Source organism: Amblyomma maculatum, chromosome 4 (assembly GCF_055883805.1).
Source record: "Amblyomma maculatum isolate TAMU_Amacu chromosome 4, ASM5588380v1, whole genome shotgun sequence".
NCBI classification, from domain to species: Eukaryota; Metazoa; Arthropoda; class Arachnida; order Ixodida; family Ixodidae; genus Amblyomma; species Amblyomma maculatum.
The window spans coordinates 184,029,240-184,056,167 of record NC_139347.1 but is presented as its reverse complement, the minus strand read 5'-3'; the positions used below and the strand labels follow the sequence as shown (position 1 = coordinate 184,056,167).

Sequence of the window (26,928 nt, the reverse complement as noted above, 5' to 3'; positions counted from 1 at the left end):
TCGCCTCAGCGGGGCCACCTCAGACCCTACACTTCAACTCTTTGTTCTTCCCAATGACATCCTGTACCGCCGCAACCTGCGCCCTGATGGATCTCCGCTCCTGCTCGTCGTTGCCCATCGTTTACTCTCCTCTGTCCTCTGGTAACTACATGACCTGCCCCCCGCGTGTCACCTCGGTGTTTCACGAACATATGATCGGGTCCGATTCTGCTTCTTTTGACCCGGTCTATACCGTAGGGCTCGCCGTTGCGTTGGCAGAGGTTGAAGCTGGCTGCCACCTGCGACCTCTGTCAACGCAGAAAGCGCTCATCCGCATTGCCTGTTGGTCTTCTGCAGCCTATCGACGTACCCCTCGAACCCTTCCATCATGTCGGACTAGACCTCCTCAGACCTTTTTGGGCGTCCAGTTCCGGCAACCGCTGGATTGCTCTTGAGACCGACTACGGCCCCCAATATGTTATCACGCGTGCATTACCAACCAGTTGCGCCACCGATGTCGCCGATTTCCTGCTTCAAAATGCCATCCTTCACCACGGTGATCCTCGCCAATTGGGGACGGACCGCGTCCGCTACTTTTTCTCCCGGGCAGTTTACGACATACTCCGGTCCTGCTCCACGCAGCATAAGCTCACTACAGCATACCATCCTCAAACAAACGGGCTTACCGAGCGGCTGAACAGGACCCTCACTGACATGCTATCTATGTATGTCGCACCCGACCATCGTGATTGGCACATTTCCTTTGCCTTATGCAAAATTTGCTTACAATTCGTCGCGACATGACACCACAGGCTATTCGCCTTTCTATCTTCTATTTGGTCGACATCCTAGATTGCCACTGGATACACTGCTTCCGCCATCCTTGGAGTCGACCACGAAGTACGCACGAGACGCCATCACCCATGCAACTATGGCCCGCGAAATCGCCCGCAACCGTCTCACCGCCTCACAGACCTACGAGAAGTCTGTTTACGACCGCCGGCATCGCCCAGTACACTATGCCTCAGAATAACTCGTTCTCGTTTGGTCCTCTTCTCGGCGTGTCAGTCTCTCTGAGAAGTTCCCTCGCCAGTACAACGGCCCTTACCGTGTGCTCCGTCAGGTGACCGACGTGGCATATGAGGTTGCCCCTCTTGATTCTCCGACATCATCCATCCGCCATGCCACCGACGTTGTTCACGTAGTTCGCCTCAAGCCGTACTATGCATCTGATAAGTCCTCTACTTAGCACCGGGACGGTGATGTCGCCGCCCGGAGTTATGCAACGGGACGGCGACGATGAAGTTATGTGCTCGAGTGTGGAAGGTAGATAACGACGAAGTGTGCGTGATTCGTGCGGGGCGCTGCTGGTATGAAGTTGTTTGTCTCTAAATACATACGTGTATCTATGTTACAATATCTTTGCGGGTTACCTTAATAAGGGCCCGGTAATTTTTGCATGAAGAAGAATAAGTGTGGGATGGAGCGCATTTGGCAAGCACTCGCAGATTATGACTAGCAGCTTACCGGTATCGCTCAAGAGGAAAGTATACAACAGTTGCATCTTGCCTGTACCCACCTATGGGGCTGAAACGTGGAGGCTAACCAAGAGAGTTCTACTTAAGTTGAGGACAACCCAGAGGGCTATGGAACGAAAAATGGTAGGGGTAACATTAAGAGATAGAAAGCGTGCAGAGTGGGTGAGAGAAATAACTCAAGTTACCGACATTCCAGGGGAAATTAAGAAGAAGAAATGGACATGGGCAGGACATGTAGTGCGAAGAGAGGATAACCGATGGTCGCTGAGGGTAACAAACTGGATTCCAAGGGAAGGAAAGCGTAGCAGGGGGCGGCAGAAAGTTAGGTGGGCGGATGAGATTAAGAAGTTCGCAGGGGTCAAGTGGATGCAGCTAGCACAGAACCGGGTTAAGTGGAGAAATATGGGAGAGGCATTCGCCCTGCAGTGGGTATAATCAGGCTGATGATGATGATAATGATGATGATGATGATGATGATGAATTTATGCAGGACCGCACAGAACCATCCCTTTTCCTGACGAGAACAACAGGAGAGGACCAGGGGCTGCTCTATGGCCGAATAATGTTTCGCGCAATCCTGCCGGCAACTTGGTACTCAATGATTTTGCGTTCTGATGAGGAAATGCGATAATGGCGGCGCCTAAAAATGGTTGATCTTTCAGTCTCTATGCGGTGGGAGGTAACACATGTATGGCCTAAATTTGATGTACACACATCAAAATAGTCAGTGTTTCAAAAGGACTGCAAGCAATGCCACTGACTCTTCAGAAGATAGGTCAGTGCTGATGGTTACCCAGAGTGCCGAGGAAGGTCGCTGAGGTAGAGCATCAGATGGTGGCGAAGCACAAGAAAGGGTGGCCAGAGAAATAGGATCTCCTTCAAAATTAAAGCCAACCGTTCCTCCTTTCTGTACAATAAAGGCTGGGTACGAGTGTTCAGTGCCGCAAAAACCGCGCAACCACGGGTTAAAACAGGTGAGGCAGAAGGGAAGCACTATGCCGTCGGAGGTCCACCGTGATGCTGGTATCACGGTGGACCTCCGACGGCATAGCGCTTGCCTTCTGCCTCACCTGTTTCAACCCTGGTTGCGCAGTTTTTGCGGCACTGAACACTCGTACGCATCACGAAAGCATCGCCCGTCAAGTCCATAATCCAGGTTAGCAATGATGAGGTGCGCACTGCCAGGGCTCAAAACGTAGTCAATGGCAGTGAGCACAGGTAGTGGGGAGGAGGCAGATTCGGGTTCGAACTTAGTGTCCGCAATGTGAATGAGGCTGTCGCGGCAGGAGATAAGGCAGACGCCGACGACAAAAATCCCCGGCCTAAAATTAGTTCATGAACGCATGACAGAATCACCACAAACTCGATATGATGCCTCTGCTCAGTGATGAGAATGCGCACTGTGCATTGCCCTATGGGTGTGAGGATAGTACCGTTAGATCCACGGAGAGGGGGACCGATGTACGGAGTTATTACTTTGTGGAGACGATAACACAAGTTGCTATTTACGTCGGAATAAGCGGCACCCGTATCGACGAGGGCTTCAACGTATACTCCTTCGGTCAGTACTTTCGCCGTGTTAGATCGGTGTCCGGGAGGAATTCCAGAGTTCGTTTCTGAAGCAGCTTTCTCTCCTAAAACTGCTTCTGTTATTTTTCCGCCCTAGGAAGGGACGATTGAGAGAGCGCTCGAAGTGGGGACTGGCGGCGTAAAGGCGAAGGGGAGCGGCGTCGGCTAGAACGAGAGGGTCGGGTATTATCCTGGGAATCCTGCAGCGAAGGAGAACGGTGGAAGGAATCGGAGTATAGGATCGTAGAAGCTTCATTATGGCGCAGGTTTGCATTCTAGAATGGGGCATAACCACACTGTTCGTCTTGCTGGCGCCGGCGACAGACTCGGTAGATGTGACCTGAGATTCGGCAGTAATAGCAGACTGGACGGGAAGGACGCCAGGATTGTACATAACGGGCCGGTTGAAAGCATGGGGCTAATAGAGCCACATGGACACACACAGGAGCAGGACAAGGAGAACGGACTGGGGCAGGTGGCTTCGAAGCCATTTCAGCATACTGTCACGTAGGGGTGACAAGATCGACGACACAAATGAAGGGTCGATGAGTGCACTGAAGAAACTCTTTATTGGGCTGACTTGCGCCCGAAAAAGAACTAAGCAACTCGGCGACGGCGATAGAAACAAACGTGCTTGTCGGTCGTCGGACAAAGAATGCTCGTCACACTCATCAACGCTCAATTTAAAGGCTGCACAGAACAATCTATATAACGTCGCAAACAGCTACCAGCACGGGCTGGAACATTGTGGAAAGACACCCGAGTGGCCGGAACCTTCGAGACAGATTTCGGTGCATCTTGCGCTACAACAAAGCTGATAAAGGTGTGACTCGCGACATCGAGCATTAACAAAGATTACGGAACTGATACGCGGTCCAGAATCAGAGTGATAAGATAGTATGCCGGCGGCTGTTAAATAACAACAAATACTGTTTTGAAGGTTTCGCGGCAATACGTAGGGCAGCGGCAAGCGGTAGTCCACGTGACTGGTGCCACGGCGCAGGTGAAGATGGCCAGTTCGTCCTTGACGAGGCTGCGCAAATCTAAAGTAGCTGGCGGGAGGCTCGAGCTTCCGGGAACTAAGCTTGCTTGATTGGCGAGCTCCTCTCGTATAATGGCACGGATAATGGTGCGCAGGTTGCTGTCAACAAGAACGCCGTCATTGATGTTGTCTTGATGCAGATGGCACGACTGAAGTTCGTCCAGGAGTTGGCACGTAATGGTTTTGTCCGACACTGTGGAGGGATTCTGAACCAGGAAGGCATTGAGTGCGACGATTTCGGTGCCCTTAACAATATGGCGAACGTGTTCAGCTCTCGTCATAGCAGGATCGACTCGGCGGTAAAAGGCTAAAATGTCCTCAATATATGATGTGTATTACTCACCAGGCTGCTGAGGACTGACAGCGAGCTTCCTCTTAGTCAGCTCAGAACGACCAGATGACGTGCCGGAAATTTTCCGTAGCTGCTGGGTGATTGTTGACCAAACAGGGATTTGGTCTTCGTGATTAAGAAACCACGTTTTTGCGACGTCAGTCAAGTAGAAGACAACGTTCAGTAGCTTGTGGGAGTCATCCCAGCGATTGAAGGAGCTCACTCTGGTGTAATTATTAAGCCAGTCGTGCCGACAAAAAGCTGGGGATAGCGCTGGCGGCTGGTAATGGTCCAAGTGGGGATAGCTATAACAGCAGGGGCAGATAGCGGGAGCGGGCGGGTTTCGTTGCCCTCGTTCATATTGAAGGGGTGTGAGGGCATGCGAAGGCCGAAATGGAGCTCCAGGGGTAACAGTAGACAGGTCGAAAGCGAAAGGCTTGCAATACTAAGGGCACCTCCACCACATGTGAGCCACCGCTCGAACAAAAGTCTTTATTCAAGCCAGAGTTTGGAACGCTGCGCGTGATCTTGCGAACCCCGGTGAATAATGACTATATATATAATGTATATATATATATATATATATATATATATATATATATATATATATATATATATATATATATATATATATATACTCCTAATATATGTGATTACGGAAGCAAAAATTAAAAAAAAGACAAAGTACAATCCCCAATGCTTTACTTGGCCTCGCCGACTGTTGGCTTCTGTCCTTCATGTATTATAACGAGTACCCTCATTTCCCCTTATATATATATATATATATATATATATATATATATATATATATATATATATATATATATATACATATATATATTTATATTTATATATATATATATATATATATATAGCGCTGGCGGCCAGACAGCCGACAGCTCTCCGACTGCTTGCATAGTAGCCGAGTCGCGCCGCCGCCCTGTCGCGATCGTTTTGCTGAAGCTGATTCTGAGGACGGCGCGAAAGTTACGGGGACAAAGAAGGAACATGAAAGCAACAAGACAAGCGCCAAATTTAATCTGAGGTTTATTCGCGCAAATCCTTGCATTTTTATGAAGCACCCAAGCCGTCTCACAAAGGTCCATCACATAGTCATCCACATGCAGTGTTGGTATACCAGCGCTACTGGTCACAGGCCACAAAATATTCATCGCAGTACAGCACGCCAGTCAAAAAATATAATAAGAATTCATCACGGTAGAGCACTGTAGACTGAAAAACAATTTGTTGGAATGAGTCCCAAGATTATAAGAGCGCACAAAAAACAAATAATAATCGGGAGCTTGAATTCAACCACAAGCCACAGATGCGCTCGTGCCCAAGACAAACATGGGGCGAGCGAAATGTTTCCTTTGCCCGCATTAGCGAAAACAGGTGACAATGATTAACAAAAAGCCGCAGAAAATACCAAAATCTTGCGTGCGTCTTCCTCACGAAGAAGCTGTTGAATGTGCTGAATGGGTGTTTGTTGGTCCAGAGCACCGTCGCCGGAGAGAGCCAAGCTGTAAAGGGTGGCCGGCTGAAGACCAGCACGTCGTTTGGAACGCCGCTGTATGCGCAGCTCATCGAAGCTTTGGCAGAAGCTGATAACATCAGCCACAGTTTGCGGGGTTTTGGCGACGACCATTTGGAAGGCATCATCGTCAATGCCTTGCATAATGTACCTGATCTTATCGGCGTCGCTCATGGTAGGGTTTATGCGCTTGCAGAGGTCGACGACATCCTCTATGAAACTGGTGAAGTTTTCGCCGGTTTGTTGTGCCCGACTTTGCTAGCGTTGTCGGCGCGAAGCTTACGTATAACGGGACGGCCAAAAACTTGTGTCAGGGTGGTCTTGAGGGCCGTCCAGGTAGAGATGTCAGTCTCATGGTTGAGAAAACATAGACTGGCAGAGTCACTCAAATAAAAGATAACATTTGTGAGCTTCATTGTATCATCCCACTTGTACGCACTTACACGTTCATATGACGCAAACCAGTCTTCCACATCCATGACATTGGTGCTTCTGAAGATGGCTAGGTCACGTTGGCGAGCTGCACCTGGACATATGAAAGGCGATAGATGGGGGGGTGGGGAGGCGGTTGGTTGGCTGTCGCAGGCATCGCGGAAATGGTAGACAACGCTTGGCTGTGCAGCTCCAGGTTGTGGGGACTGCTCTCACCTCCACCACTTATAATAGAAGACCTTGCACAGGGCGCTACGTAATGAACAGTGAAAAGAAGGTTCGGCGATCAGTCATAGAGCTGGAGTCAGCACACGCGCGAGCGTCGGAGCGAGCATTGTCATCGTCTTTCCAACATGGTTATATATATATATATATATATATATATATATATGTGTGTGTGTGTGTGTGTGTGTGTGCGTGTGTGTGTGTGTGTGTGTGTGCGCGCGTGTGCGTGTGCGCGTGCGTGTGTGTGTGTGTGTGTGCGTGTTTTCAGCTGTTTTGAGTTGGGCAGAGCATTTTGCTGTGCAGAGTGCTTAGCTTTGTTCGTATTTTGCGTCATGTCAAAGCAATGTTTCCTTTTAGTGTGATCTTGGGACGCGATATACTCTGCAGAATGCTGGGCTAGGCTAGTTCGTTTTGCATCTTTGGCTATGAAGTTCAATAGAAGAAATGAGAAACTTATCCCGAAAACAAAGTATGCAATTGACTTATTTCGTGCCGCTATTCCCTGGACAGCGCAGCGCAGTAGCAAAGTAAGGTTTCAAAATACTATTTCGTAGCACTAAATGAAAATTGTCAACGTCTTGAATGTATGTTCCCAGGATAACCGAGAGAATTGTGTTTAAAAATTTTATGAGCAAAGTCTGTGTACGGTTTCCCTCCAAACAAAAATATGCCATTTAAACCGTGTATATACAAGTTACGAGGGCAGAGTACGGGAGTCGGCTTTGTGCTATGTGGCATATGTATTGGTATAGAAAACAGGCATTATAAAAGTTAGATATGTGTTTTATTATTTTTATTAGTTTTATTTTGATTTTTTCTTCTTTGTAGGTCAGGTGGCCATATTATATATTTCATAAAATAATTATCAGTGTACATAAATTTAGGCTGCATAATCAGCGTATGAAATTGTGTGTAGATATCCACGAAAAAATTTAGTAAAGGACATATTCGCTTATGGATCGTAGTTTCTCAGAGTTTTCAATTTCTTATACTATTCTTCACCTTCATAAATGTTTTACTATTAGAAAATGCGCTGAGTAATATTTTACTGCCGGATTGTTTTAATCCATTTGCGGAATTTATTGACCACAGTATTCTAACTGGCATTTCTATCTCCATTTCTATATGTGAACTTAACGGCTTTAAATTACAGTTTCATATCATTCTTTTTAGCGAAGGATTTTTCTTTGTGCTTACTAAATTTCATTCCTGCCTGCTGAAAGAAATTTGGTTAGAAGTATGTAAAAATCAATTCACTACCATTCTTCATAATGTGCTTGTAATAAATTGCAGATTGATATTACACTTCTATGCATGACTAGATTTGTCTTTACTAGTCCGTGTTGAGCTCACTTGGAGCAATCACTGTAAAGTCGAATATTCGACACTTAATCGCAATGGTTTGCACCGTACAGCATGGAAGAATGCGAGTTCTCCTGTGACCGTCTCACGATCATGGTGGATGGGCAGATGATGTGCCTTGGCACACTTCAGCACCTCAGAGAGAAATTCGGCAGCGGATACAAGATGGAGTTCTTGCTGAAACACACCGCCGTCAGTGAAGCCAGAGAGCTGGCAGAGGATGTGGAAAAGCTTTTCCCTGACAGTAAACTCACCGAAGCACACGAGGTAATAATTACATTTTTAGCATAGCGCAGAACGGATGAAAGGACAACCAAGCAGCTCTTATTAGAAATTGTTTTGAATAAGGCCTGATTTCTGGGATTCCTAATTGAATACTCATAAAAACCGCGACTATTCGCCTTTGCAATTGTCTATTTATAGACACCACTTGCTGTATTTGCCTATGCACCACGAACAGACGCTGGTTTCTCACAAGAACTCATTGTTAAAACCATCAGGATGAAAGCGCAGTGATCTCTCAAGACTTGAAGAGGGACTAGCGTTATAGAATCCTAAGTTAAGTTTTGGACAAGTGCATTTAAGTAAGAATACAAAGCGCCAGATTGGCAGAACTAAAAATTGCGCAGTTCTCAAAACAGTATACATTATTGGTCTTTCACTTCAAATTAAAGCTATTTGCGACCGCTCATTTCGCGCTGTTTTATGTCCTCATCCGCTTATAAAATTTTGCACCTTTATTCCTCTTGATACGTCGAAAGAAAGAAATTGGCGAGTAACATTCTCGTAACGCAACATGTGTAATTAAGGTCAAAGTATTGTAAATACTTTGACCTCATGTTAGTTCTACAATTATCCTTAATTTACTTGCAAGTCTATTATAGTGATTGTTCGTCCTTTTTGCATATCACATCGAAATGCATATTATTTACTACATGTCGAAACCTTCACAAAAATTTACTGCTGTGGTGAGGCAGTGGTAAAAGCACTGGCACGCTCTGCCCAGTGATGCGAGGTCAAATCCGGAATGGCGTCTAAAAGAAGCACTGTTTCAGTGCACGACGCGTGTGCGACATCCGTGTCCGTTAAAGAACAAGGGGTCGAAATTTCCTGAGCGTTTCATTTCGGTACCTTTCATAGTCTGCGTCGCTTTTGGACGTCGATTCATGCTTCAAAGGAGCGGTGCTATTAAACAACCTTTGGTAAGCTGCTCTAAGACGGGCAGCTGCAGTACGGGATAGCCCGGTAAGCATCATTTGCGCCCCATGCAACAGATAGCCAGTGTTATTCGAGGCCCAAGCTTGTCGCTCGTTGTTGTGTACGCGCGTTTATACAGTACGCGGTGGACGTCAAAGATGCGAATCCAACAGATGGGCCATTGGACTCGGACACGCAAGAGATCCTAAGGCAGGCATCGGAAGATAGTGACATTCCGTAGTCAATGATCCTTTCCATCTCGAGCAGCTCAGCTAATCAAAGCGCAGGCGCCAGAAGAGATGCAGCCTATCGAAATCCATGCCTTACCAGATTGCGAATTTGAAGTTCAGTGTGGGCTGCAACACAGCTAGAATTTCGAGGCGGTGCTCACATCCTTCTGAATTTGGAAGATGCACCGCGAATAAGCGGCTTTCAAGCAATCGACTGAAATGGAGCGGTGGAGTTGACGAAAAGAAAAGCGGCAATTTGGCAGCACCCACTGTGTAACCGAAACCGCAAAAATTTCACTATTAGCGATAGACAACGGTGTTGTTCCTGAAGTGTGGCGGTATCCTCCGCGACACAAGTTGTTAAACAGGGAGCAGTCAGCGTCTTGGCGGCAGCTACAAACAAATTCTTATCCATGCCTGTCTTTATACTGGACAGAAACCGAATTTTTATCGTATCACATGGGCCTGCCAGAAAATAGATGCAGTGCCGATAATTCACAAGGTCACGACGGAGCAGTGGGAGGCTGCGCTGTCGAGTTCAGAGTCGAAAGACCAGTTTTGGCTGATTGAACGGGCCAGCAGGGCAGCAAAGGCCGCGGGAATCCTGGATTGAGGACCCAACCACGGGAGCTCTAAATTATTTTTCTTTTTTTTGCAGTTTTCTCACTCTCTCTCTCTCCCGGAGTGTCGCATCAGTTGGTTCAATATGGGTCATAGATGTGAGTTTTGAAGCGGATATTGTGGGCCTTTTATGGCAGGTAACTGTCAGTCCCAAACCACCTAAATCTGCCATGGGACGGAATGCGATGTCTACGTGGACAATATCAATCTAAGCTTCCCCCATATTCAACACAGAGGGCAGAAGTCGTCATCAAAGATGCCCCAGGCCAAAATTCTTCCATCGTTACCTCGGACACGGCTAGTCCTTGGAGAGCTTGTCGTTAAGCGCTCTGTCCTGTTTCTCCTAGTCGTCTTATGCGCAGTCGTAATCTGTATTTTTGTTCGAATCAACAAGTATGCCTTTCTCTGTTACGTTTGCTAATTTCTAGTTCAACAGGGCCTATCGCACCTACATTTCTTTGCGCCAACCCCACTGTTGCAGTCGTTTACTTGATCTAGATCTTCAGCATCCGTGCGCGCATGTGTATCTTTGCTCTGAAACAGCGGCTAGTAAGCGAGAACTTGTTGTTCCACGCTCTGTCCGGCTGATTTCTTCATTGATCTTTGTTCCTTCGCGCTTTTCATACATATATTTTAATATTAAACGAAAGCTGAACCATGTTTCTTTATTGCATTTGCTTAGTTTAACAGGCCAAATTCGACCTTCTTTTTTGTGCGTGTTCCACCGGTACACTTGTTTATTTGGCGGCGATCATCAGCTAGCGTGCGCGTCTGTCTGCCTTCGCCCCGTAACACCGGCTAGTTATTCCACAATTTAATGTTCCACACTCCGTCAAATTGCTTGTTTCCCTTTCCTTGTCCATTCACACACTTCTGTTTCGCTTCTAGCATCAATCACAAAACTGCCTGCCATTTCCTGTATAATATGTCATAACGTTTTAGACGTCAGCGTGGAGCGAACAAAGCCAACCGGATTTCTATATGTGAGCAATGAGCCAATGGTGCTTCTACTATAGGCAACACGTATTCGTCCAGCGGTTGGCATGAATAAAAATTATTTTAATATTTCAAGTGCGTGAAACAGTTAGACGCGCTCTCTGCACATTCCATACTTCTGTATACGAACCACAGTGAAGTGCACATAATTTATCGTAGTCAAGTACCTCCTGGTATGGCATGAAATATTTCCTCCGAAGAGAAAGAAGTGCGAGTTAGCATTCCAGTCAGTGGCACTGGAATTGCAGGTCTCGTTCAAACTGTCTACGGGCTGTCTTCGCCGCTGCTTTTCTGGCCCCAGTACCTATAAATTAAGCCCGAACCCCATCCTACATTTGGTGGATTGGATGGTTAAGAACATCAATCCTGGAGCTTCGTAGCCGCATTGTCCTAAAACCCATGATGCCTGTGGACGCTAGACATCAAGCCGTGCAGGTGGGTTTGGCTGTCATCTGTGCTGGCTTCCCTCGCCAGCGAGACCCAATTATCTTCAGTGGAACCGATGAGTGGCTCAGCTCCTACGAATGGGGTGAGACTATAAAACAAGTGGAACGATGAAACAAAGCTCAACAAGGTCATATTGTATCTTCCCGCCGTCGTTAACTTGTGATACTGGAACTACAAGGGCGACACCAGAAGTTGGAACGCTCACCTAACTAATTTCGCAGAAATATATTGTAACGTGTAACGTAACGTTACGCAGAAGGCGCTCTGGCACCGAAGAACACCAACAACCAGTCAGGTCAGCACGAAAGCGGAGCACCATTTTTGCTTCGTCTTCTCCGAATCGCCCGTTCAAATCTTCGTCGTCTATGAACGGCATGTGTCATTGCCCCCCTTCTTAGCAGCATCGCCTCGATGCTGCAAATGCTGCTTGATGCGATGAGCTGACAGATAGTATGCTAGATTGGTATGGTGTACCACAACACAAAACGGGGCATCATGAGTCTCAAGAATAGTCAGCGGGGCGATCGTGGTAGGATTTCATCCGGACGACGTGTACAACATCAGTGAACTTGCATCGTCTGCCGCTTGAGGGATCTTGGGTCGCGGATTCAACTTCGTAAGTAACGTCGCTGAGGCGGTGGAGGACACGATATGGGTCGAAGTACCGGCGCAGCAATTTTTCAGAGAGCCCACGATGACGAACGGGCGTCCAAATGCAGACATAGTCTCCAGGCTCGTAGGCAGCGAAGCGCCGTCCCTTGTTGTAACGGTCAGCGTCTAGTTGCTGTTTTAGGTATATGCGCTGCCTTGCCAGCTGCCGCGCTTCTTCCGCACGCTGGGTAAAACTAGCGATGTCCAGGTCAAGGTCATCTTCGTCGTCGGTGTATACGGGCAGCATTGTATCCAGTGCAGTGGTCACTCGACGGCCGAAGACACGCTCGAAGGATGTGAGCCGCGTCGTCTCCTGAAGTGTCGTATTATATGAGAACGTGGCATATGGGAGGATTTGATCCAAGGTCTTATGCTCTTTATCCACGTGCATAGACAGCATGTCGGCCAGAGTTCTAGTTAGCCGTTCCACCAAGCCATTAGTTTGCGGCTGGTATGCCGTGGCCCGTCTATGGCTAGTGTGTGTAAGTACAGCCTTAGTCAGGCGGGCCGTAAAAGCTGCCCCGCGATCGGTAATGATAGCAGCCGGAGCGCCATGACGCAATACGATGTCGTGGACAAAACACTATGCGACTTCGGTGGCAGTTCCATTTGTGAGCGACGCGGTCTCAGCATATCGGGACAAGTAGTCTGTCGCGACAACAATCCAACGCTTTCCATTAGTTGACTTCGGGAAAGGACCAAGAAGACCCCACTTCTTGGAAAGGAGTTTTCGGTGGAGCGATCAGCTGAAGAAATCCAGCTGGTTTCACGGGTAGATTCTTTCGGCGTTACAATCACGGCAGGTTTTAACCTGAGATCGCACTGAAGGTAATAATTTCGGCCAATGGTATTTCTCCCGAATTCTTGCAAACGTACGACTAACTCCCAAGTGGCCGGAGGACGGTTCGTCGTGACAAGCGCTTAAGATGTCAGGCCGTAGGTTCGTAGGTACTACGAGTAGAAATGTCTCTTTTGATCTTTCAAAATTGCGCTTTAGAGAACTCCACTTCGTAAAGCGTATGACTGCAAGCCACGACGAAAAACAAGCGGTAGTCTACCACCGCGTCTTTCCAGGTAATCAATGAGCGGCGCCAGCTCCGGGTCCTTGCGTTGAAGGTCAGCCATATGGGATTGAGTAATGGCCCCAATAAAGGGAAAATCGTCGGCGTTTTCCACTACAGTGGAGTCCAATTGCGCGCGTGACAAGCAATCCGCATCTTGGTGTTTATGTCCCAACCTATGTTTATGACAACAGTGATTATGACAACAGTGACAACAGTGTTATGTGTTTATGACAACAGTGACGTCATACTCTTGAAGACGGAGGCTCTAACGAGCTAAGCGTCCAGACGGGTCTTTAAGGCTTGCCAGCCAGCACAAGGAATGATAGTCGCTGACAATGCGGAAGGGTCGTCCATACAAATATGGTCGAAACTTGCTGATGGCCCAGATTACCGCAAGACACTCCTTCTCCGTTGTCGAATAGTTCGCCTCCGATCGTGAGAGTGTTCGGATCGCGTAGGCGATAACCCGTTCTACTCCGCCTTGCCACTGAATGAGTACCGCGCCGAGGCCAACGTTGCTGGCATCAGTATGTACGTCGGTTGCGGCGTCTTCATCGAAATGGGCAAGTATTGGGGGGTCTGTGTAGGCGGCATCTAAGCTCCTGGAAGGCTTGTTCTTGATCGTCTCCCAACAGGAAGTGTATGTCTTCTCTGGTTAGTGCTGTCAGTGGCTCAGCTACATTAGAAAAATCTTGGACGAAGCGTCGGTAGTATGAACAAAAACCTAGAAATCGTCGAAGTGCCTTTTTGTCGGTGGGGCGTGGAAAATTTGACACTGCGGCAGTCTTCTCGGGATCAGGGAGAACGCCCTGTGCACTGACAACATGACCGAGAAAGTGTAGTTCCTTGAATGCAAAGTGGCATTTCTCAGGCTTGATCGTTAGTTGCGCGCCTTTGAGTGCTTGAAGCGCGATGCGCAAACAGTCCAAGTGTTGCTCGAAAGTAGGCGAGAAAATAACGACATCATCTAAGTACACCAAGCACGACAGCCACTTCAGACCTGATAAAACCGTGCCCATCATACGTTGGAATGTGGCCGGTGCAGAGCAAAGACCAAACGGAAGCACCTTAAACTCGTATAGGCCGTCGGGCGTCACAAATGCAGTCTTCTCTTGGTCTCTCTGATCCACCTCGATTTGCCAGTATCCGCTTTTGAGGTCTAATGAGGAGAAGTACCTGGCGTCGCGTAGTCCGTCGAGGGCATCATCAATCCTGGGAAGCGGATAGACGTCCTTTTTAGTCATGTTATTTAACTTTCGGTAATCGACATAGAATCTCAAGGTGCCATCTTTTTTTTTTGACAAGGACCACTGGCGACGCCCATGGGCTCGTCGAAGGCTGGATCGCGTAGACCGCAAGCATTTTATCCACTTGCGTTTTAATGGCGTCACGTTCCTTAGGAGAAACCCGGTACGGGCACTGGCATACCGGTAACGTGGTCTCATCGGTGATGATGCGGTGCTTGGCGACAAGAGTACGACCGACCTTAGAGCCTGTGGCAAAGCAGTCTGCGAAATCGCTCAGAAGAGCCGAGAGAAGATTCCTCTGATCGGGCCTCAAGTCGGGGTTAATTTTAACGGTTTGCAAAGCATGACAAGGTGCGGCCTCTTCTTTAGGGTTCGCTCCGGCAGTGCATAATTGAGGCAAGGCAGTAACATCGTGAAGGACGCCAACAGCCGTGTCCTTGGCGAGATGCCACATCTCCTTAGCAAAAATTGTCAGGAGGACAGTAGCACAACTGTTCTGGAGTTGTACGAGTCCTCGAGCAACGGCTAATTCCTTCTCGAGTAGTAGCGGAAGGTGCCCATCAGCGATCTCCTCGCAATCGTGGAATAAGTCATGCTTTACAAGAACCAACACACTAGAACGTGCCGGAACCCTCACGTCATCCTCGACTATACGCAAAACATTCAGACCCGGATCTTCGTTTTCAATGCGCGCCACGGCTCGTTTCGTCGAAACGGAAACACGCGCTTTAGTTTCCGTTTCCGTTTCGACGAAACGGAAACGGAATCAGGTCAATGACAGCGCCGTTGGTCTGCAGGAAGTCTAGACCAAGGATCAAGTCTTTCGAACACTCAGGAAGCACGATAAATTCTCCGACATACACAAAACCATGGATGCCGACCTACGCTGTGCACTTGCCTGCAGGTTCGATCAAGTGACTTCCCGCCGTGCCGGACCGGACCAATGTCCGGGCCCAATGTTTTCGGGCCAGACCAATGTGTCCAAACTTTCTTTAATTCTCGGGCGAGACCACGGCTCATTACTGAATAATCGGCACCAGTGTCGAGTAACGCGGTGACATCCACTCCATCAATCGTTACACATAAATCGGAGGTAATATGCCGGATGTTGTCGCTACCTGACACAAGCGAAATCTCGTCGGGTCGGCCTGACGATGACGGAGGATCTTCACATTTCACCCTGCCTCCGAAGGCCGCTGGTATTAGTTTTCCCGGCTAGGGCTGGGAGAGGAGCGGCGTCAGGAAGAGTGGGCACTTGCCGAACGGTGGCTCGTCGGGGTCGTAGACCGACGCTCTTGGTAACCGGACGTGACGGGATACTGTCGCGCTGCAAGGTCGCTTGCAATCCCAGTAGGCCGTTCGTCATTCCGAGGGTAGAAGTCCTGCGTGGCGAAACCTCGCATGTTGACGCGGCGGTACGGGCACGCCCGGTAAAGGTGACTGGCTTCCCTCCAACAATAGCACAGGGGCCGACGGTCCAGGGGCCGCCATACTTAACTTCCACGGGGTCGCTGGTAGATTGGCGGAGGGGAGTAGTGAGGCTACATGCGGCTCCAGTGCTGGAGCTGCGGCGTTGATACTATGGTTCGGCGGGGGAGCCTTACGTAAGACGGACGCATAGGTGGGCCTCGCGTCGAACGTCTGGTGGGGAACGCTCTGCTGGGGATTGTCAGCAACTTGCTGAGCTGCCATACGCACCTCGTCCCGGACGACTTCAGCCAGTGAAGGAAAAGATGTTGTGTTGCAAGGCATCCGGAGCGCTTGCAGTTCCTCCCGCACGACAGAACGGATTAGATTGCGTAGTGCGTCCATGTCGCTGCCGACACGCACAGGGGGTGCGTCGGACCCAATGATGTTCACGTCACGGTTGTACTGACGGGCTCGGTGTTGCAGCGTTGTCTCCATGGTCGCTGCCTCGCTGAGAAACTCCGCCACAGTGCGCGGTGGACTGCGCACGAGTCCCGCGAAAAGTTCTTGTTTAACGCCCTGCAGCAGGTGACGCAGCTTCTTATCTTCTGGCGTTTTGTGGGTCTGCACGCTTGAAAAGGCGTGTCATGTCCTCAAAGAACATACGCACGCTCTCGTTCTGGCGCTGATTGCGCGAGTGTAGCGCAGCTTCTGCTCGCTCCCGGCGGTCGGCGCTAGGAAAAGTGGCTTTCAAATCATGACAGAAGGCTGCCCAGGATGGAAAGGAAGCCTCATGATTTTTAAACCATGTCCGTGCAGACTCTTCAAGAGCGAAGTACACGTTGTGGAACTTGCGCTCATCAGTCCACCCGTTGTAACGAGCGACTCGCTCGTTACAACGGGTGGACTGATGAGCGCAAGCTCGAACACGTCTCAATGAAAAGAGGGGGGTGTTCGCGGCTGATAACACAGGATGGGGGTGGGAAGCCTGCTCCCAGAAGTCTGCAGCAGGTTCTACGGCCGCCTGAGGGTGCGTCGTCCTGGTGGCAGCCGGAAGGGGTCCGAATTCAGGGGGCTCTCCACGTAGGCGGCGGCCGAGGCGTTGATGTAGGGGGTTAAGCTCCGTAGTGACAGGTTGATTAAGCAGGAGTGGATCGATGCCCGGCAATTCCTCCACCAGATTTGTAACGTAACGTTACACAGAAGGCGCTCTGGCACCGAAGAACACCAACAACCAGTCAGGTCAGCACGAAAGCGGAGCACCGTTTTTGCTTCGTCGTCTTCTCCGAATCGCCCGTTCAAATCTTCGTCGTCTATGAATGGCATGTGTCAATATTGCCGTCAGGAAGTCCGGAATCTGCGTGCTGAACAGCGCTTGCGCGAACGGTCGCAGTACCTGGGCGAAAGCTTTACCGGAGTAAATTTCGTAACCGCTGTTCTGCCCAACCATGGGTTGGCGCGAACTGGTTCGTTCTCCAGGCAGGGGCCCGTTACACGAGCGGTGCTCCTTCGTCAGGGACCGATGTCTTGGGCGAGGCAGAAGGGTCTTGAACGCTTGATCTTAATTATGAACTTTATCTACATCTATTTACATATGTACAATTTTACAGGATTTCAAAGACATAGCAAACAACTGGAACTGGTTGTCTGTCTTCCTGGGAGAGACTCTCGAACTCGGCAGAGCCGATAGCGCAGAGCACCGACCTAAGACAGGACCCAACCAAGAACAACCAACGAACCTTCGGCAACTTCCGTTTACACCTCGGTTTCACACCCCTTGGCCTGAGCTATTCAATCACTGGTCATAAGCGGCTTGATTGGGCCAAGAAAATTTACCCTCGACCCATGCCCGGTCACCGCTGTCCGCAGCGCTGCTCCCGCACTGAAACAGTACGGGCAGGCGACTTCTTCTTTTCTTTTTCTTTTTTTTTAGTTTAGGGGAAGCTGACCCTGTGAGAACTCGCGAAGACGTTCGTTACCACGCATCTGCGCTCCTAACCTGTCTGACCATCCGCCGACGATGCCTGTCTCCTTCGCTTCCACAAAGGAGTGATTAGGAGACACCGCCGATGCTTTGCGGCGCAATCCTTCGAACGAGACACGAAGCGGCTCCCGCTTCCCATTAAGGGACTCGAAGGGGATTAACTAAGCAATGCCCCGCCGTCTGAGTGCCAGGCGCCGGCTTACTCCTCTACCGCGTCGGCTTCTGTCGGGAATCGAGGGGGCGTTAACCCGAAAATGCCCCTCTGCTTGGGCGCTAGGCCGCGCGCGAACTGACGATCCCTTACAACGTGCTACATAAGCTTTACGTGCTACATTCTAACATGTCGGAAGCTGACAAGATAAAGCACACTTTGAAACGGATAGACGATGAGGTTTTCCAGATATTGTTAGCCTGTGATTTGAGCACCATTTCCGCAGTCCTTACGCTCTGCCAGAGCTTCGAGAAGCTGCACAAACAAAAGCCGCTGACTCGTCAGGACCCAACGCATGTGGGTTGACTGCTTACTGGATTGACGCCTGCAACCGACAGCTTTTCTCTGCGTCGGCAGATAAAATCTTTAGTTCGTCAAGAGGTGGCGCGTCAGCTTTCACTTCTACCCACCCCCCAATAACAGCCACGGTATTTGGCCTCTGCTCTCCAGCAAACCATACAAGAGTAGGCTGCTAAGGCAGTCTCGTCCCCCCATCCGCCAACACTTGTCGTTGCTCCGCTGATTTACGCCGATATCCCGCGAAATGTTATCTGTCGCGTGACTTCCGCCCACATCGCCTCAAAACCTTTCGCTGTTCTGCCGACTTACGCCAATATCCTCGCCCCTCTTGGCGCCGTTTCCTTCGCCGCGGCGCATCTATACCTGTTTCATGCGAGCGTTGGCAAAATTCTTAAGAGGAAAACTAGATGCAGCAGTTCCTGAAGGAAGAACTGCGTCCGCATTTAAATTTCCCTCGAAATTTCTTGCCAAATATGATGAACTCTACCAATTTTCGAAGCGCAGCTCTTGTGGTAATTATGTTGTGTAACCTCTTACATTATCTCATAGCTCTGATTCTCCGATGTCAAGCTTGTGCAAGCGCCGGATCATCATATAATTGACCGAATCTACGAGCAAGCCACCCATAGCACACTAATGATAATCATTTAATCAGAAACTTTACAGGACGTCTGGCCATATTGCTTGCTGTTGCCGTCGATGTTGCTCAGTGCCATTATCACCTGGGCAAGCATCCAGGTACGGGCCATCACTGCGTGAGTACTCCGCATGTAATAAGCAAAATCAAGTCGTGCCTCCTCTCCGGAACGTACCACTCTTTTGAGTCGCATTCTTTTTCACCGCACGCCTCTCTATCTGTCCAATGCGCACGTTGGCAGACAAAACTGCATGTTGGCAGGAAAACTGGGTACCGCAGTTCCTAGAGCAAGAAGTCGTCCCCATCATATTTTCAATGACCTCATAGATCACCTGTCAACCATATAGAAGTTAGGGTGGAGGGAACTGCTATCGTAGCGCTTCTCGACATCGTTGCCACGATTTCAGTAATGGACACAAAACTTTGTCGCTGGTTAAAGAAAGTGAAGACGACAGTTTCAGGGCTCTCTTTAGGCCCAGCAACCGCTGAGCACCATACGCCGGTGGCAGCGTGCACTACTCCTCTCCCGTTCCAGAAAGTATTGCACATATCGAGTTCGTGCTGCTGCCTTCTTGCTCACATGTGGTCAATATAGGCTGGGTTTCGCGGTGATATCGTCCATTGTGCTGTCCCTGAAGTCGGGTTCTCGACTTTGCCCCACACCTTATCAGACGCTGACCCGTCGAATTCTTCCGGTAACGTTCTCGTTACCGGCGACATCGACCTACCTCCCTGCTGCTCTGTGTTTGCCCATGCATTCTGACTCAGAAAGCGATGACATTGTTCACTTGACGCCAGCCCATACTTTCCTGTGCCACAAGTGCTTTGCATTGCCCTACGCTCTGTTAACTATTCCGCTGCCCTTTCCATGTTAGGGGTCTCTAACCCATTTCACTCCCATTGCTTTGTGCCACGTTGAATGACTCGTCAGCATCCAGTACGTCTAACCTCTTCTGATCCGTGAGGATCCTGACGACGTGCCGCACTCCGCCGTGACTGCAGTCAGCCCCCTTGATCTGCGCCCGCTCCCTCTTCTACAGACATGTTTCCCCGTTCCGTAGCCGCCAATCAGCCTCCGCCGCAGCGGACACAGCTTTTGAATCCTCTTCAACACTTACGGTCCTCTTTCGACTCTATCTATGTTAATTGGGCTAAACGTCTACAGTCATTCACCGCATCCACACCGGCACCTATGCACCATTGGAACAGGTCCACTGTCGCGTGTCCGCAGCCGGAAGCCTGGCTGTCGAAGAGCAGGTCAACTTAAGGCTCCAGAACAGCGTGATTTTGCGATCAAGCAGCTCTTGGGCATCGCCTGATGTGCTGGTCAGAAAGAAAAATGAATCGGTCTTTCTTTGTTTCGATTACCGCCGCCCTAATAAGATTATTTGGAAGAGCGTGTACTCTCTCTCGGGCATCGGTGACACTCTCAACTGTTTGCAATTAGCCGAGCTATCTTCTTCATTACATTTACGTTCCGGCTACTGGCAGATCCTCTTGGAAGCGTCTGATCGCCCCAAAGCCGCATCTGTAACTCCCATAAGCTTGTACGAATTTACAGTTGTGCATTCTGGCCTTTGCAGTGCGCATGCAATATTTCAGCGCATGATGATCACCACTTTCTGTTGCCTAAAGCTGCATACATGCCTATTCTACCACGACGACATTGTCGTTTATTCTCTCAACTTCGACATCCTCCTTTAGCATCTGAAGCACCTTTTGACCTGCCTTACTGATGCTGGAATGCAGCTGAATTTGAAAAACAAAGGTCGTTTTTCAGCACACCAGCTCACCATTCTCCACCAATTGTCTCCAGAGGAGCATCTCAAGAGCCCGCCAAACTTCGCGTTGTAGTAGAATTTACCAAACCGACTTCCGTCGAACATATACTTAGCTTTCGCGGGTTTTTCTCTTCCTGTAGCCGCTTTGTTAGAAATTTCACTTCATTCGCTGCTTCCTTGAAAGAACTCTCTGGCAGCTGCGACCTTTCGCTGTGGTCACCAACGTGCGGCGATGCCTTCAGCACTTTGCACCGCATCCTCCAAAGACCACCTACCAAATGCAATTACAAAGCTCCTATCAAAGACAAGAAGTACGCCAGTGGTGTTGGTCTTTGCGCCATGCTCACTCAGCGCAAATCTGGCGACACTGAATACGTGCTCCCCTGTGCTAGCCGTACGCTCACAAACAATATTTTTTTTTTACTCTGTCACTAAAAAAGTGTTTATGCTGAATATCTGTATTTAATATATTCTGCCCTTACATTTATTGGCCACCCTTTGAGGTAGTAACAGACCACCATGCGCTTTGCTGGGCTTCCTCACTAAAAGACCCATCCGGCAGTCTGGCAAAATGGACTCGTCGCCTTCAGGAATATGAGGCTGTGTTACTACTGGCGGGGCATGTTATCTTCGTATTCAAAAATGTTCGCTCATGCCTCACCTGTCAACGTCGGAAGACATAACCCCAACGTTCTGCCGGAGAGCTGCGGAAGTTATTCTGCCCACCATGCCCTTTCGACCGCGTCGGCATCTATATTCACGGATCACTTCCCTACACGGCAAGCGGCAACCTTTGGACAATCGTAACGGTTGATCATCTTCCGAAGTAGCCAGAGACCGTCGCCCTTCCATTTTCACGGCGTCAGAAGTAGTTGCCTGAGGTTTGTAGCAATTCGCTCTTCGCCATGGTGCACCTCGAAAGCTACCCAATGACACCCAATGACAGAAGACGTATTTTCGGGGGAATGTGATGAAAGCCCTGCTGACCGAATTCAACATTATTCATAGAACCACATCCACCTATCATCCCCAGATAATTGGAACCACTAAGCACTTCAATCGTCGCCATGGCTACATGCTGTCTATGTACATCACCTCCAACCACTCAAACTGGAACCTCGCCCTTCAGTGCGTCACTTGTGCTTACAACACCACAAAACAGTCTACTACTTCCTTCTCTCCTTTTTTTCTCCTTCACGACCGTCATTCATCTTCTACAATCGACATTATAATCCCGTATCAACCTCACATATCTGAGTATACTACTGCTTCCGAATCCGCACAATATGCGGAAAAATGTGGACAAATCGTCCGTGCGCTCACGACTACCATCCAGTACCGCCATAAATCATAACATACCAACCAAACCACGACATGGTGTGGCGCTCTTGATTGCCTGTGACACTGCTGGAGTCTCCTCTAAATTTCTTGCCTAATATCATGAACTACAGCATATTTTGGAGCGCACTTCTCATGGTAATTATGTTGTGGAACCTCTTACGACATCTCTTGATCTCTGGCTGCAATGACGAGCCGGTTCACGTCCAGCGTCTCAAGCCCTATTACGACTGTCCCATCATGCTTACGCCCTAGTCGCACCGTAAGCAATTGTGAAGAGAAAGAAGTACGTGTTAACATTCTAGTCAGTGACACTGCTAGGGTGTCTAGAATGGGAGGTATGAAAAACGCGGCGCGCTGCCCATAGAGAGGAGTGGCCCCCTGCTCGTGACTGCCGCCAGGGAGCGCCGCGGTCTGGGGCGCCGTCAGCATTCCGGAGGAGGCGGCAGAGTGAAGGTAGTCAGAGCGCGGTTTGACCCGTTGTCATTGTGTGTTTCGGTGCGATTTCCTGCGTGTGCTGCTTGTATGCCCTCGCTGCGTGCTGGCAGAAATGCCGCCGACGTCAAAGAAAAACACTCAGAGGTGGTGCTTTGTCCCCGGTTGTGATTCGGGTTACAAGTTGTGTTCGGAAAAAGTGTCTCTTTTTTCCGTGCAACTTCTTGCCTAGATCAGCTCTCGAAGTGGGCTGCAGTCCCCCTGGATGCTGTTGATGTCACGGTAGACCACACAGACTATGTCGAAAAGCGAAGCGACGCTCGCCTGGTATATTATATTGCGGGCTATGTGGCCAGGAAGCGTGTGCTGTCGACAAACTGTATAGCATGCAGGGAGGCTTGCCTTGTGGAGAAAGACTGTGTCCCTAGAGATCTTCCAGCTGATGCTTGCAAAGAGTGGGGCTTGGATGGGCTACTGTACCCATCATCATCACTGTATAATTTGATTCAAACTCTTGAAAACAGGCTGACACATGAATTCAGCAAAACCCGTCTGCATTCTAGATTTGTTTTCGGCATACTGCAGAAAATGGGCTCAAACGTGCCACAGATTGGTAGTGTGGAGCATTGTGTTGAAATCTCGAAATCGGTAGTCGGGATTTTCTGCCTCACCAGAATCCACTTTCTTTCGAAGGGTCTAAATCAAGAAATTAATGAAAAAAAGGCAAAAGAACAAAGCCTTGTGTGATGTCAAGCAAACAGCGAAATTGGTCGAATACATTCTGCTGTGTGCCAATAAAGCTTGCTTGTCCAGGAACACGTGCATGGTTTTATTGCGTTCATGCATCATATTCAAAAAGCACGAACGTTGGTTGCAGCACACGATATTGCTATTGTACGGGCAACAAGCTTGATTTTGTTTACGTAGCCTGCATGATGCCTACCACAGCACGAGCAGCGGAAATTCGAGGAAAAAGTAGTTGAAATGGCTCTGAAACCTCTCAACACGTTTGGGATGGTTTAGTAATGCTTTGGTAGGTTGGATCGCATTCAATCGCTTTCGAGCGTGATAACACCCGCCGCAAAAAGTAACATGCGCAAGAATCAGATGATTCTGGCAATAACTATCGCGTTCACCAAGACGAAAAGGAAAATTTTTGCGTATGCAATCATGCGGAACACATTGATTGGCTTTATAGATTCGTAAAATATGTGCTTTCGGCTAGCAGAAAACTCGCGCGAAATTCGCTCAGATGCCCAAAGATACTGTCGTTTCTCTTTGTATGTCAACAGTAGTATTAGTTAAGTCTTATAATGTTTGAAGACCTGCGGTGCCTGCTAAAACTTCGAAACATTCAATAGAACGCGTTTCGACTACAGCATTGTCCTTGCTCGCGCAAGCAGACGCGCCGAGCGATCTGACGGCGCCGCTGACAACAACGCCGCCGCGCAGCAATCACGCGGAAGGGACCAGCTTTTCCTGTCCGGTTTTCACACCTCCCCTTCTAGACACCCAGCACTGCTATTGCGGCGCATGTTCGAAGTGACTATCTACGCGCTGTGTTCGCCGCTGCTTTTAAGATCCCAGTACTTTTAAGTAAACCTCATCCTGCATTCCCTTGAATGTCACAGGTATACACGTACTCTATGAGCGCAACATGCGTATTTCTAGCTTTAAGGAATCGACTTAACCACTGCATGGAGAATGCGTTTCTAAATTTCCCCAATTTCTTCGGTCCTGTGCTAGCTTCACCCACATAACACCAGCAAACTTCCAATCGCGTCCACCCACTTGACTTTTTGCCGCCACTTAGTATCCAATTTATCACATTTTTCGACCATCGGTTATCCTCCATTAGCACCACATGCCCTGTGCATATTCATTTCTTCCTTATTTCGACTGAATTCATGAACTCGCGTCCTTACTCTGACCGACTCAGTACGCTTCCTATATCTTTGCTAAGCTGCTAGTCGTACTTTGCAAGAGCTTGCCGAATGCCTTGCATTCTATTCGGATTCTCCTGATTATTTCTCTTCATAATACAGATCTTCGTTTACTACCTGTCCTAAGTAGATATATTCGAGTACCACTTCACTACCTATATATTCGCTGCCCATTATAAACTGCTGTCTGTTACTGAAGCTTTTTCATATGCATTAAAATATGCGTAGGGTAAGCAGAAAACGCCCTTATCAGACCCCAGTATGAAAAACAAGGGCGGGCTGCTGTTGGTCTCGTTAGTAGGGCTCACAAGATACCGATACAGGTACTACTTGACTTGCCCAAGTCCCTGGTGTCCTTGGTTGATCTCTTCATTGCCAGGTACTGATGCTGAGTTTACATGAAATTTTTGGCGTATAAGATTTTCATGTCGCAAGACAATTCAGTTTGCAACAAAACCCATACTGGCGATCTCTGGAAATTTTGATTAGCTGGGTTTCAAAAAATTACCCACGATTACTTCACTTCCTAATGCGAAATCTGAGCGCAGCTCATCAGCAGTTTCACCTTTTCGATAAATTGAGGGAAAGATTTCGAGCAAGACACGTATGTACAATTAAAGACCACTTTTAATTTTTCACACGTATGCCTTCAAGAAACACTCCACTTACAGTTCTTGGCTGTCGTGAAAGCTTAGTGGTCGGAGAATTGAAGAGAGCAATTGAGTTATCGGGATGTTGCAGGAAGCAGCGCGTGGGCCCATAGGAAGTTTGCGCGACGAACAGATAGCAGAGACTGACTGATGCCGCTGACGCCGTTATCGAGAGAAGCGAGTGAGAACGGGATGCCCGCACCATGATCCGCTGATAGCGAGCCGGTGTTTCGGCAACCGGATAGCACCCTCGCCGCCACACAGGAAGAGGGGGAGGACAGCCTTCTCACCTTTCTGCATGGCGGCGACGGTGTTCTACGCAGTCACGTTGTCTAGCGGCGGCGGCGGCACCAGTCAGTCGCTGCTAGCGCTGCCTCCGGCGACCCCCCCCCCTTTTCTTTCCTCGTATTCTCTGGTTGCTGCGCGCGCTCCTGCCCCCATAGTTCGCTGCTAAGTGTACCCCCTCCCCCTCTTCCTGCGAGACTCCGGTTGCCGAAGCGCCGGTGGAGCTGGTTGCGAGATCGACGCGGCCGACGACGATGCGAAACCCAAGAACTGGCGCCGAAGAGTGGCGCTCTAAAACACGCACTGGTATCACGCATCACACGTGTACCCTCTTTTTCGCTTCAATCGTAAAGCGATTGTCGCGCTCGGGTAGAGCGGTCGGGCGCACTATTGTCTTCGCAACATCGGCAGGTAATTTGCAAGAATGTGAGCATCGAAAATCTCGGGTAAACTCATACACATGCACAAATGATGCTAACCAACGTGGCGGGCTTGGTTAGCATCTGGCCAGCTGAATGATCAGTTGGCCTAGGTGACCCTGGCCCAGGACATTCTTGACGCTTAGTAATGCGTTGAATAAAGTTGTTTCCTCCTCCTCCTCCTGCACAAATGATGACACCGGTGTTTCGTGCTGTAGATATGCCTGGTGTTCCTTGCCATATTGCTGCTCTTTATCGAGAAAGGGTGTGTACATAGGTTGCCAGATTGCAAGTCATGACAGATGGAATAGAGGTTTCTTTATACGTAATTTTGGATTAGCTTGTAGGTGGCCTGCGCACCTGGCAGCTCCTTTAGGTTCATCATGTCCTAAAAGCGCTGCAACCACGTACCTGCTTTTCCACTGCTGCCAGGTTGGTGAAATAGAACCAGAGTTCCTCTCTACATGGCACGGCAAATTCAACGGAGAGAATGCTTGTGGAGTTCTTTCTGCCACCTACGCAAGAATTCCGCACGCAGTCGGAGCCTAGTAGTTTAGAGCATCCGCCTCGACAGTGGGAAGTGGTTGGTTCGAAACTCACCGCTGGACACCCATCGGTAAAAATAGGTACAAGTGGACCCCTAGCCTGGCGTCTAGCTTCCTCAGGGGGAGAGCTTGGTAGCAGCTCCGCTAACCCTGCTGCGTCTTCTGGGGCACAATCAGTTTCGAAAATGTCAGCCTGCAAAAGTGGTACAAGATTAAGATGACATTGATGATGAGATCATAATATTCAAGATAGATAATAAAACTTCATGATGTAAACAAAAAAGGGCCACATAATGGGCTTTTGTTGCGCGAGCCGGACCTTTTTTTTGTCCGATAGCGGAACGGATCACTGTCCTATCGGTGCAACTATTTGGGCCTATGACTCCTTCCCAACAGCTTTGTGGCACAGCGTCCATCTCAGCTACGGGAGGTGGTTAGTTCTAAACCCGCCGCCGTACACCCAGTGGTAAAAATGGGCACAAGCTTCCCCCGACCAAGCGCTCGTTAAAGATGGTTCATTTTCGTAGC

At 49.1% G+C, this 26,928-nt stretch overlaps 1 protein-coding gene across 1 annotated transcript in view; it reads left to right on the top strand.

The window, feature by feature from the left end:
• The window catches only part of LOC146193809 (phospholipid-transporting ATPase ABCA3-like), a 92,538-nt gene that overhangs the window by 26,604 nt on the left and 39,006 nt on the right, over positions 1–26,928 (top strand). The window contains exon 4 of the mRNA XM_084600611.1: positions 8,066–8,279. Coding sequence (XP_084456737.1) covers positions 8,066–8,279 — 214 coding nt within the window. The remainder of the gene's footprint in view (positions 1–8,065; positions 8,280–26,928) is intronic.